The sequence below is a fragment of the Mirounga angustirostris genome, unplaced genomic scaffold, assembly GCF_029215605.1.
Source record: "Mirounga angustirostris isolate CCGP_5_RB_7025 unplaced genomic scaffold, mMirAng1.0.hap1 SCAF_6, whole genome shotgun sequence".
NCBI lineage: Eukaryota > Metazoa > Chordata > Mammalia > Carnivora > Phocidae > Mirounga > Mirounga angustirostris.
Window position 1 is genome coordinate 75,483,868 of NW_026991714.1, and position 14,238 is coordinate 75,498,105.

The 14,238-nt window shown below is 39.8% G+C and overlaps 1 protein-coding gene across 1 annotated transcript in view; it reads left to right on the forward strand.

Moving 5' to 3' along the window:
* Window positions 1-14,238, forward strand: part of A1CF (APOBEC1 complementation factor) — a 75,753-nt gene that overhangs the window by 14,350 nt on the left and 47,165 nt on the right. The window contains exon 2 of the mRNA XM_064593532.1: window positions 10,516-10,659. Within this exon, the coding sequence (XP_064449602.1) occupies window positions 10,561-10,659 (99 nt within the window). The 5' untranslated portion in view covers window positions 10,516-10,560. The remainder of the gene's footprint in view (window positions 1-10,515; window positions 10,660-14,238) is intronic.

The window sequence follows — 14,238 nt, forward strand, 5'->3', positions numbered from 1 at the left end:
TACAGATATTTATAATTTTTTTTAAGATTTATTTGAGAGAGCATGCGCGTGATGGGGAGGAGGAGCAGAGGGAGAAGGAGAGAGGGAGAATCCGAGGCAGACTCCCTGCTGAGCACAGAGCCTGAGACCTGGCTCCATGGGGGCTGGATCTCATGACCCTGAGATCATGACCTGAGCTGAAACCAAGAGTCAGATGCTTAGCTGACTGTGCCACCCAGGTGCCCCAAATCTGTTAGTCTTTTCATTTGTGGTGGTTGATATGCCTGGTTAGAAAGCCCTTCTGCATCACAAGATTATTTAAAAAACCATTTTTTAATTAAAAAAAAAAACAGTTCCCCCATCTTTTCTTCCAGTAGTTATACAGTGTTTTTAAAGATTTTTTCATTAATCCACTTACAATTTTGGTATATGCTGTGCCATGGTAGGCCAGCTTTTTTCTCAAAGTGTCTGTGATCTATCCTTTGAAATAACACCTATCAGCAAACTCCAACACAAACAAAAGTATAGGTCTAGACTTCTTTTTTTCTTTCCATTAATCTATTTGTCTATTCCTACGTCTGTTTTAATTTTAACTTTTAATGAGTCCAGTTCCCAGGAATGTTATACACTCAGTACATGCTGTGGTATTTCCTGAATGTTTTTCCTGCAAGGTGAACTTTAGACCCAATATGTCAAATTTAAAAATAATTTTATTGAGATTTAAACTGGTTTGCCTTAGATTAATAATATGGGAAGAACAGATACTTTTCAATAATAACACTTCCATGTATCCAGGCCTTACATCCTTCAGTATAATTTTATCATTTTCTTTGTAGAGTTTGGATACTTCACATTACGTTTATTCTTACGAGTTTTGTTCATATTGTTCAGATCTTCTCGTTTCATTTGCCATTTCTGTTTCAATGACAAACTTGTTTTTACTGTTCTTGTAGTATTCCTTTATTCTAATTGTTCTGCACAGTTGATTTGTCTTTAATGAGAATGAATGATTGCTGTACTTCCCTATTAAGTTTATTTGCTGTGTGTTTCTAATGTTCTTCATCAATTTAAAGATGTTTTATTCTATTACTAACTTAACAAGGTTTTTTTTCCCTAAACCAATAGTGGGTGTTGAATTTTATTAAGTGCCAGTTTTAATTTACTGGGATGATTGTGTTTTTTCTTCCTTGTCACTGAAATGAATTAATAGAATCCCTAAAATTGAATAATCTTTGTATTTTGGTGATAAATGCATTGTGTTTATTGTATATTAGTATTTTGATGCTTTGCTGTAGTTTATATCTCAACTTATATGTGATATTGGGGTCTATAGTTTTCTATTTTGTGATATATTTGTCTGGCTTTGTATCAGAGATATGAAATTGACAGATTTAGTATAAGTTCTCCATTATTTTGTATGCTTCAAAAGCTTTATATAATGAAATAATTATTTGTTTCTTAAATGATTTGTAAAACTTGCCCAATAAAACCATCCAGACCTTGTGTTATTTAGGAAGAAGACAGTGAGTTCTTTCATTACAAGTGTGTGGTTCTTAGCTTATTCAAATTTTTATTTCACCCTCGAGTTTTCTAGGTAACTGATCATTGCCTCCGTATTTGTCAATATATTGATAAAAGTATCAAGAGTCAAGAGTATCTCATCTGTGGTTATACCCATTTTTCCCACCTGTTTTTTAAAATAGATTTCTCCTTTTTACTTTGTCAAGATGGCCAGAGGTGCTAACTTACCAGTCTTTCAATCAGCTCTCACATTTATCAAGTCTACAGATTTTTCTGTCTTACTGATTTACTTTTGATTCCTTCTGATTTCGTTACATCTACTTTGTTCTGTTCTTCCTGGCCTCTTTAGCTGGACCTTTGTCGTAATTTTCAGTATTTTTTTCTAATTAATGATCAACAGTTTCCCCAGAATAGAATCTTGGCCACATCTTAGTCTTTGATGACTTATTCTCATTGACAATTCATTAGCATCACTTAGCTTACTTTTTATATTATTAGAGTAAGGGCTATATATTATATAAAGCTAAAAATAGTCAAAGGAGAATGGCAAACTGATTTGTTTACCTAGTTAGACTTTTATAATGCCTTACAAATATGAAAATTAACAAAAGTGAAATCAGACTACACTGCTGTTTTTAACCTTTTTTTTTACTTGATTCTATTCACAAATATCTATCTGAATTATATATTCTACTAGAACAGTTGTTTTATTAGATGCACTGTACCACCACTTATTCAAATATTTCTTAATCACTGATATTTAGATTGTGTCTAATTTTCATTACAATGCTAATGTGCTCTATCACACACACACACACACACACACTGAAGACTTAGGGATATTTCCTACTGAGAAGTGACAACAAAGACAAGAAACAACCAGATCAGTTATGGAAGCAACATGAAAGAAGTCAATATAACACTTTCAAAACTGCATTTCTCTTTCCCTCGGACAGTTTCTAGAAAGGAGAATAGCTTTGCAGAAGAACCCAGATGATGCTAAGATGAGGCAACCAAAGCAGCAGACAAGGAACAAGAAGGAAATATTTAATGAGCATCTTCTGAATGCCCAGGACTTTATTAGGTGCTCTCATATCCATTATCTGATTTATTTGGTTCTTTTGCTAAAAGACCAAAAAACAAACCAACAATACCCTTCAAGTTTAGGTATCAGTGCTCCTGTTCTTAGAATAAGAACCAGGGTCTTAGAAAAGTTAAAATCATGAGGTGCCTGGGTGGCTCAGTTGGTTAAGCGGCTGCCTTTGGCTCAGGTCATGATCTCGGGGTCCTGGGATCGGGTCCTGCATCGGGCTCTCCGCTCAGCGGGGAGTCTGCTTCTCCCTCTGTCTCTGCCCCTCCCCACCCCGCTAGTGCTCTCTCTCTCAAATAAATAAAATCTTAAAAAAAAAAAAAAAAAGAAAAATTAAAATCATGGTGGCCGGATGGAAATTTCAACGTAAGCTTGTCTTTCTCTGAAGACATGTCAGCCTAGTATAGAAGGGGGATTTTTTCAATAATTTCAAGTTACTATATCTACTATGAAAAACTATCATTTTTCTTTATTTTAAGCCTTGTCTAGGCCCAAATTGCCCAGGCCCAAATTAATGTATGATTCATTACTAATGCCTTAATAACAGAGAAGGAATTCTGGTTAACTTAATTTTTTGGCTGATAATATACTGATTTTTTTAAAGATTTTATTTATTTATTTGAGAGAGAGAGAGAAAGCAGGGTCCCAGGACACTGAGATCATGACCTGAGCTGAAGACAGCCACTTCACCGACTGAGCCGCCCAGATGCCCCAATATATTGATTTTTAAAAATAAGATGCCACATATTGGGACTTGGTGGGATGTTTTTATGGCCACATTCTGGAATTTTATGTACGCATATTCTCTGTTAATTTTGCCATGGTTCATGATACCTGGCCAACTAAAGAGCTATCACATGAATTCACTTCCAAAGTAAACTTAAGACCGATTGTAAACATTTCCAGGGAGAACATTAGAGCTAGTTTCTATTTCTTTATCAAGTAATGCACAGTAATATTTACTTAGCATCAGTAGGCAAATGCATAAACTTTGGTCATCAATCCTTCACAGGCCATGTCGATACAATTGGAACTCCTTCTGTGTAAAATTCCCAGGAGATATTAAATGCTTGGAACTCGTGATAAAACCAGTTATACAATTCGCATGCTGTGTGAGAGTTATTATGCAACATGGGCGCACAAACACTGGGGAAGCCCGGATTGGGTCTGGAGAGGTCCCAGTGGCCCGTGAAGCCATCACCCACCTTGCTCGCACAGACCCCAATGCCTCCCACTCGGTTATGGAGGAACGTCTCTCCTCTGCTTACCAAGTCAGAAACAGTCTTTCCGTCCACTCCATGCCCTTATTCCTCCCGTTTAGAAAAAGTCCATAAAATACATACAAAAACTTTAACATTAACAAAACTCTATTTCCTGACTAAATCGTCTAGCACAGTGCCTGGCACATAGTAGATATTCCTTTAATACTTGTGGACCTTTTTGTTAAAGTTGAGGATAATTACTTCATTGCATTTTTATTTTAAGATTTTTTTTTTATTTGAGAGAGAGATAGCAAGAGAGAGCATGATGGGGGGGGGGAGAGGGAGAGGCAGGGTCCCTGCTGATCAGGGAGCCCGATGTGGGACTTGACCCCAGGACCCTGGGACCATGACCTGAGCAGAAGACAGACGCGTCACCGACTGAGCCCCCCAGGCACCCACGTTGCATTTTTAAACCGAGAAAGCTGCTAACTTGAATCTCTGTCTTTAACCTTCCTCTCCATCCTGCCCCTCTTACCTTTGTCTGTCTTGCCCAATTTACTATTTTAAAAATTTTCCCACTTTCTCTGTTGCCAACAGCCACCAACTGATGCTCCGCTAGGGCGTTCGTCTTCCAACACTGTCTAACTTCGGGCAAATCTAGATAACAAATAGCACTTACAATGCCCTCATAGTTTTCCTTCCACAAATTGCGAGCCCAATTTATAGGTACAATTTTTCCATATGCTTTTCTGCTTTATAGCCTGGGGTTATAAAGAATGGGCGGCATACAGTATCCCCCTCACAGCTCTAGAAGCAGAAAAGTCAGCTTTTGCTCGCCTACCTGCTTCTCTCCCTTGCCTCCTTCTTATCTTTGTCTCCCTGCCACCTTCCCTGAGCCAGGACCCGCTGGTACCTGAAGCCACCAGGGTCAAGGGTCAGGAACAGCAGCTCTGACCTTGCCTAACAGTGAACTCTGGAAATTTCTACTGAAAAGTGTCAACCAAGGTGAGATGTTCATTCCAATCCACCTGTGACTTTCAGGAAGGCAGAAATCTTGAACCCTCAATAACTTCTAGGCTCTTCTTTTCTGGATCAAGTAGGCTCCAGTGTTGCAAATTTAAAACCAGAAAGGCATTGAAAAGAAGAAAAGTGAATTCAAATGTCAACTCTATTTTTCAATCACTTTGTACTCTAACTTTTACTCTTCTTGTCTCTCTCCCAAAGACAAGAACGTATTTGTAAATGCAGTGAAACCACTGACATCCATTTCTCACAGAACGCAAATTCACTCCAGGACAGAACTTTCTGGAAGTGAATGGAACAAGAAGAAAAATAAATAGTAGGAGATTAGATGCAGATTCAATTGACTTCAGATCAAGTGTAAGTTACTGTCCTTTATAAAATGCTAGTCTAAGGCCTTTCGTTTGTTCTCCAAGTTATTTATTGAGCACTTAGCATAATGCCAGGCTAAGCCTTCTGGGCAAAGAAAGAGGAGTCCAGCACAGTCCCCACACTCAGGGAGCTCACAGTGTAGCGAGAAAGACAGCCGTGCAAGCAGATAATTACAACATCATGTGCAACAGTACCAGCCTGTACGAGCTCACTTGAGAGCATGAAGGTGGTGGCACCCGATGTGAGCCAGAGAGGGTATCGAAGGAAGGCTCCCAGAGCAGGCATTTCCATCCAATTTAGAAGGATAACAGGGCCAACACAGTGAAGGTTAGATGTGGGAAGGGAAGGGGGAGGAATGATATTCCAAGCAGAGAGCCGACAAGTGTAAGACAGCATGGTAGCCCCAGTGGCAGGGAAGGGAATGAGATGGCTGGAAGAGAATCTAGTCCTGGAGGGACGATGTCTAGTCCTGGAGGGACGATGGGTCATGCTAAACATGTGAGACTTTACCTTCCCAGAAACTGATTTTGAAATTTTACCCCTTGGAATTAGAGATTAATTATAATAAGAAGTAAAATAATCTAATAGGTAACCCTCATTGGGCAGTTATCAAATGCCAGGAACGGCTTTAAGTATTTTCAATCTCTTCATGTTTAATCCTTAAAACAACCCTGTGAAGTAGGAACTATTATTATCCTCATGCTTTATACGTAAGGAAATGGAGACTCAGAGTCTCCGCTAGAATGACTGGAGGCAGAGGAACAGAAGAGGGGAACATCTTTATACAGCAGGTTTGCTGATGAGCATCCCTTTGAACCAAGTATCCCTTTGCTCAGAAAACACACGAAGGACCAGGACACATCAATGGCAGAGGAGAGAAATTTGGCAGACCTAGAAGAGTCCTCCACTTTTCTGGATTGTGAGCCCCTCCCTCACCCTGTTTTCAGACGGAATACAAGGAGGAGGGAGAAGGGAAGGGACCTGTGCAGGGTCCTGCCTCTTCCAGAAGTGGCGGTGGGGGGGGAGAGTGGGGGAGGGTTGAAAGCTCTTTCAACACATTTATTCACATAATACAACAACCCTGAGAGAAATACTACTGCTTCCTGAGTTGAGGATGCAAGGATGCCAAGAGGTTAAGGAACCTTCTGGGCACACAGTCAGAGGCAGAACGAGGATTTGAATCCAAATATCTACATCCCTATTCAGGCTTCCTCTTACTTGACGTGATAGGACGTGCCCATCTCATCACTCATTTATTCTCAACATCCTTTCTTTACTTGGCTTTCCATCCACCTCCTCCTCCTGATTCTCCTCCTGCCTTTCTGGCTGTTCCAGCTCATTCTCCTTTATGGGTTCCTCCTTATCTCCCTGACTTCCAAGAGTTGGAGTGCCCCAGAGATCAGTCCTTGGACCTACTTTCTACACGCAGCTCATAGATGATCTCACCCAATTTCACAGCTTCAATATCATCTCTAGGCAGAGAGCTTCCCAGAGGCCCAGATCGTATCTCCTGCCTGGAACTCTCTCAGGAAATTTCAGCTCGTGGATCCAACTGTCCACTCAGCCTCTCCATGTGGCTATCTACTGGGCATCTCAAAATCAGCATGCCAACAGCAGAGCTCCTGCTCTTCCCCAAATTTGCTCTTCCCCAACTCAGCTAATAGCAGTTCTATTCTTCTAGTTGCCCAGGCCAGAAAACTGGATGTCATCCTTGACTCCTCATTTTTTTTCCCTCATGATGCATCCAGTACATCCAGTACAGATATCCATTCTTCACCACCCCTGGCCCACCACTGCTCCCTCTTGCCCAGAAGGTGCAATGGTTTCTGACTGGTCTCCCTCCTTCACCCCGTGAGCTGTCTGCGGACCAGAGTGAGGTCAGAGGTGAGTGAAGCCCTGCCTCGAATGCAACATGTAGGAGCATCAAAAAACTCAGGAATCAAAACAAGTGGTGTTTTCATGCCATATTTTTTCAAATCAGAATCCATGACAAAAATATCCTAATGAACAAAATCACAAACTCTTTCATGAAAACAGGACGAGAGTGTTGGCATCACTCCCCTCCATCCCGGCCCTGCCCCAACTCTCTTCAGTGTTAGAGGGATCCCGTTAAACATCTTGTTGATCCTCTGGCCTCCCATATCAGAGCAAAAACCAAAATCCTCACCGTGACCTGCAAGATCCTTTATGGCCTGGGCCACCATTATCTCTCTGATAACTCCCACTTCTGACCTCGATCCCTCAACCCGATCCCTTCCACACAGGCCTGCTCCCTCTTCCATCAGGAAGCTCCCACCTCAGGGCCCTCATGCTTGCCGGCTCTTTGCCCAGAATGGTCTCCTCCAGACACATCCCTTACGTCACCAGGTCTCCTCACAAATCCACCCATCGGGATCACACCATCTAACATTTCACTCCCTCCTCCCACCCACACACTTCATATTCCTTATCTCTATTTTTTTCTCCTCAGAAACTATCCTTAGGACCTGCATATTTCACTTGTTTATGGTTCTCTCTCACCCACTAGAAAACTCTGTGAAATTTTTGGGGGAGAGGGATTTGTTTTGTTCTCTGCTATTTTCCTAGTGTCAAAAATTCTTGAATGACAGTAGGTACTCAGTACATTTTTTAATGACTAAGTAATACTTACTGAGAAGTATACTCATATACTTACAACTCCTGAGTGTTCTCCTTTGGCGTCAATGTTCCTAATGCCTACTTTGTATCAGTTTTGAATCCTACTGCCTCCATAAATTACACTGGGAACTACTCTTCCAAAACGCAGTGGTCTGGGATCTGAACAATTATGGGATATTAAATTAGAAAATGTATTGCACAATCTTTCTTCCAAACTGAACAAATTTAAGAGAAATGTGACTTGCTTAAAAAAAATATTTATCTGGGATCCAAGTTCATCCCTCAGATTAGATCAGTGTTGGGAGAGGAGATTGCTTCTGAGAAATAAACATTGAAGATGAGGTGTCTCTTATAGCAAATTCTGAATTTTATTTCTATGCCCTGATTTCTACGGACTTGACGCTATATCAAGATGTTATAGAGATTTTCTCAACGATGTCCGAGTGAGTTTCTGTGATCAAAAGACCTTTCTGACGTAAAAGTGTCTTCAGTTACCTTTACTAATCATTAACCAAAACTGAAGGTAGGCCTTGCAAATAAAACTTGTCATTTCACCATGAACTGTTATGTTTTGATGGAAAAGATGAAGCTCAGCAAAGAGCAAATCTACAACTTGGCCAAAAAACAATAGACTTTGCCTTCAAACATCTGGAAGACACACAATGACCAACATGACTAACCTCACCAGACTCCAGTCCACTGGTGGCCTCCCTGCTTTTGCGGGTTAAATCCAGTACAGGGGCGAGGCAGGGGGGCGGTTGAGAATGTCCTGTTGAAAAGACAATTTTAGCAACATTTGGGGAAAGTGCAAGATTTACATGTTGTCCTAAAGGCTAGTTTCTTTGGAAATCTTCCAAATGTCTTTTGTAGTTTTATTTTTTAAGAGGATTTATACTGTTTCATAGAGATTTCTAGAACTGTAGTCAGCAGCCAGTTAGCCTAATAAGCTGAATACAGGTTTCCTTTCACCCCTACCCTGTAGCATCCATAGAAAGAGGATTTACACTATAAAGTTTTCAGTAAAACTCCGTGTCCTAACCTGGATGCTACATGTGTATCAAATCACCAATATCTGAAAAATAGTTTCAAATTTGTCTTAGCCAAGATATAAAGTTAGGATTAGAAAAAAATAGAAAGAAAGAAAGAAAATCACTGCCTCTTGCCAAGGACAGCAACAGAAACCGATAACTTAATAGATGTCCCTTAAAACGGGTTGGGAGGGGTGAAGCTGATATGCACACAGCTCTGACTTAATACTACTTGAAAGAATGAGTAAAGACGGAATTGGCCGGGGTTAGAAACAGGCAAGAATTACTAGAACTATCAAGGGCAGGAATGGCCATGCTTACATGTGAGGCATGAAGTTATTCTGTCCCTATAACAACTGATGAATAGTCTCTCTGAAATCTCCTTTTTCTCTTGTTCTCTATATTTTATTGGAAGTCTTACTTTCTAGACAATGCTAGACGCTGCTTGTCTATGAGTTTGTCTATTAGTTATTACCTTAATAGAATACGTTGAATCTTTTATTGACACGACCACCTCTGCTTTACTTTTCACCCAATTTTTTATGCGTTTCCTATACTAGTAATGGCCCATTTATCTGAATCTTTAAATGACCACCAAAAGTAGTGTAGGAAAGCTCAATGCACAGCAAAGTCTTAAAAGGGTCTATGTTGAAAGCATTCAATCTGCATGTGATTCAAATCACTGTGTAACACCGTTCTTCAGTCTTGGTTGGCAGAGCCCAGTGGGCAGGGTGAAAGCCCAGCACAGAACCTTCCTGAGCCCTGACACTAAACAAGCAGGTCAGTGCATGGGAGCTTGCCGAGCTCTGTGCAAGGGAGCTTGCCGAGCCCCCATGCCACCGCGGCCTGGACCATTCAGGATGACCACACCTTTGCCCTGTGAACCTCTAACTAGGAGCAATTATCACATTTGCAATGGGGTTCAAATTATGTCCCCAAATAAAAAGCACAGATGATAAAATGCTGAAACTGCATCTTCATATCTACATAAGCATGGAGATGTGTAAACTTTTAGAATTTCTACATTTTTTTGCAAAGGCCTTCCTGTCCTCTCCTGAGTGGTCTAAGGGATAGATGATCCAGGTCCACTTTAAAAAAAAAAAATTGTTGTTGTTTTAAAACCCACATGACACCTTTATTACACAGACTAGTTTGCATGATGACTCCTATATAGCTAACACAAGCACACCCTATTCTAGAAATTTCTCTTTGGAGATTAAGTAGATAAGTATTTTAGGTAACACATTGAGTAGACAGATAAAGCTCAATCTCTCAGGATCTTAATACTCTATCCTAGTTGGTTTGGAACCACGTTCTCTTCCCACATCTGCAAGGACCATTCTGCATATTTTTAATTGACATGAGCTAATTTGTTTTGAGCATTTGGTGACATTCTAAAATAATTGGATTGAGATTTACTGATCTGTGTTCTAATTGGAGAAGGGGTATTATTCATTTGTGACTTCTAAATTCCAACTAAAATGGAACCTTTTTCAAAAAAACTCTTTTTTAATGAGGACATTTCACCAGCCGTGTTTGTGTGTGGCTGTTCGTTGCTCTAACCTTAATGACTTATTTATAGAGAATGTTTCCTAAAGATGCCCTTCATGAGAAGGACAAGTTTGGCAACAGTAATTTACTTAATTTATCTTAAATTTGGTTTCAGTGAGCAACCCTAATTAACCTGATTTTTTGCTGATAATCACTCTCAATGGAATCAAATCACAAATCCGGGGATGGATTGAGCGGCACCCAGAAGGAAGCAGCTCTCCGAGCACTGATCCAGCGCACAGGATATAGCTTGGTCCAGGTAGGAACTTCTTGTGACATCTGCTGAGATCCAGCACTGAATTCACTGAATGGTGGGAATATTCGTGGTCCTAAGATGCAAAATGTGAAAGGTCAGCTGTGTAACTCTTGATGAATGTTCTTCCCCGGGGGGGGGGGGGGGCAGGGTACGGGGATGGGGGAGAAGTCACATCATTTCAGTGTTGTAGGTGACCCTGCAGAGGATGTTCTTTCTACCTGGGGTTATCAGCTTCACCTTACTGGTCATTTGAAAGCAGAATCCTCGTTCACGGTCATAGAGACTATCGTAGCTTTAAAAAAACCACTTTGGTACATGAAAAGGCAATTGGAATTTACTACCCAAAGCTTTCTATGAAGTAGAACCATGCTAGTATTTCAAGAATCAGCAGAGAACAAACTGTCCCTGAACTAGCCTTAGTTTCCAGAGAGATTTTCTACTTCAGATGCAGGAAGATTTCTGGATGTGGGATCCCAGGACTGACCCTTTGGTCACCGTAGCTATTCCATGATGTTTTCTCATAATACCTACCCAGCCAAGTTTAGGATCTGTACTAATTTCTCTCCATGTTCAGCATTTTTAAAAAGGAAAAAGAAAAAGTCCTAAAACTGACTATTCATAGTTGTTGGTTAAGAATTATCTATATATTATTGCTGTTTGTATGAAAGCCTCCTTTAGAGAGGTTAGGACACATAGAAAAGAAAGCTAGTACTAGGCATATTAATGATCTTACTTGAAGAAATAATGCTGCCCTTTTTACAGTAAGACAAAGTATTTTAATTCCCAGCTGTAGTTTTTCACCCACATACTTTTCAAACTTAACCAAACCCATATGCTATTACAAATACAAATTTCATCTGGATAACAATAAAACATATAGCATCCTTTTATTACATATTCCTTTGTCAGATTGTTACAAAGGGTACTACATTTAGTTATGTTAGAAATGTTACCAAAAATACTTAAACTTTTTTTCTTTTAACCTTCTTTGTATCTGAAACACTCATGCAAACAGTGGTAGTAGAAAGCACTTAAACCCTTTTGAAAAGCAATTTATTAATATTTATACATAAGGATGTTTGCCTTCTGGAAATAAATCTCTAATGGTCCAAAATATAATGATAGGAATACATATAAACCTGTCTAGCATGGCATTATTTTTAATACCTCAATATCACAAACCTAAGTGTATAAAAGAAAATTATTAAGTAAACTATGAATATCTAATCATTACATTCAACAAGCAGAACTTTATGAGAATTAACCACAAAACAATGTAAATTATTCAATTTTTTTCAAAACACTAGTTCTTCCTTTCCCCCCAAATGAAATTCAGGGCAAGTCTGATGGCTTTTTGGTAACTTTTAGGTAATAAAAAAATCTTCCACTAAATAATAATATGTCTAGTGCACTGTAATAAAAACTTCAAAGTTATAGCTATTTTCTTTCCCAAGTATGTCAGTTAGATGGTGATTTCTATGTTCTTTTATGCTTTCAGAAGCATAATTTCCCATGCCAGTCTGCTAATTATGCGTTCTGACTCAGAGCTGAGGCAGAAGGAAGGGATCAAAGCAAAAGAGAGGGGGCAGAGTGTGCTTGACCCAGTATGTCAGCACTGGGCTCTCTGGGCTCAGCAGGTAGGCAGGATCATCAGAGACGTCCTTAATTCCATTGTTAGGCATCTCTCACCTGGCTTCGCTCTCCTCTGGCACCACTCTCCTGGGCCTCTAACTCCTTCTGCAGAGCTCTTTTGGACACTCTAAGCAGCCCTCCTGGGGAAGAGGGAAGATAACCCCTGATTCCTCCATGTGGCCAAACTCTAGTCCCCCGAAAGTACTCACACATTCTCTGACCAGTAAAACCTGGAGGGACGGTTGCCACAAAGCAACCACCTCTCCTTCTCACCAACATCAAAGCAGGAGAACCCACTGCTCTCACCATTAGGTATTTCAGGAATGAGTTAGACCCACCAGCCTAGTGTGTTCCCAAACACAGAGGATGCATATCAAGCTCTCTGAGTGGTTTCCTTATTTCCCCTGCCTCAGATAAATTGAGATGCACCTCACAATTCCTTTCACTTGGGGGAGATTAGAATCCACAACTCACCAGCAGTGGTCTCCAAATATCTCTGAATGGACTCCCAAACCCCCTCTCAGACTCCCTTACTGCTTTCCTAAACTCAGGGATGGGGAGCGGGAAGGAGGTGTTCTGTCAAGAATGTAAAACAATTATAGCAGCTTCTTGCTACCTCCTCATCCTGCTTGGTGGTCCAGTGACTTGATTTCATATCCAAGCCAGAGGCCAAAAAGAGTTCCATCCATCTTAAAATCCTGTTGCAAATTAAATAGCATTCGATCATTAAGTAATCATTTTAAAAAATTCTGCGGGACAGAAAATTGTAACATATTATTACAGCTATGTAAAAAGTTTACAGATAGAATATTTTTCAAAGACTCAAATAGTGATGGAGATAATTTTACAAACCTAATGCTAGGATTTAAGAACATTTGCAGTATAAAGGAAGAGAAATCAATAGGGCTGTTTTACTTTTATAATTAAAAATCTTTCCCAATAAAATAACTAAAAATATATGGCCTATCAGCTTATTACTTTGAACTTACATATTCAATTACATGCAGAAAATGTCAATAATGAAACCTCAAGTTAATAGCAACTAAATAATAGTAAACATTTAGTGGGCACTTCCATTCTAGCTGCTTTATATAAGTACATTCATTTAATCCTTACAACAACACTATGATCATCTCCAGTTTCCAGATAAGAAAAACAAGGCACAAGAAGGTTAGGTACCTTGCCCATGATTTATAAGCTATAATTCCACTGCTATTGGTCAGAATTTCTGGCAAGATTTACAGAACTAAGAGCTGTTATAATATTATCTTTATGACTGCAATTTTAGAGATTAGCATGATAGGGCATGCAAAACTATTTTGTTGAGCCTAAACTTTGTAACATGATTCACTTTGAGTAGTACTATTTATTTGTTAGCAGAACAACTAATTGGGTCAGAAATTCTTCCATAATGTAAAACCTAGAATTCTAAAACCCAGCTATCCAGATCTAAAGCCTCTAATTAAGGTCTAAATACATAGATGACTTGGTTCAATCATTTTGAATGAATTGGAAAATCCCTCCTGATTTTGGCTGCAAAGTATAGGAAGTCACCCAAGACTTCAAATGGGAGACCTGTGGTTTAATACACTCCTTGCCACATACAAGTGGTATGACCTTCAGCATGTCCTTAACCACTCTTGGTCTTAATTTCCAGAATACTGGCTAGGTCCTGCTCCCACTCTGCTAGTCATGATGTTGCAATCCTGGGATCTGCACAATCTAGTCACTGGTCAGCAGCCCAGATTAACTGGCTGGAAAAGGAGAACAGCATGTTGGAGGCACAGCCTCAGCGCTTTGAGACTTAGGGGAGACTCTTCAGTCTTCTCCACACTTCAGCCTTCAAAAAGAGGGCAACATCGGGTTTCCTTTTTTAAAAATCTCTGTACCAAAAATTAAGATAAAGAAACAGCTTAATACAATTCTGGGAGCATACCCATAAAAAAACCA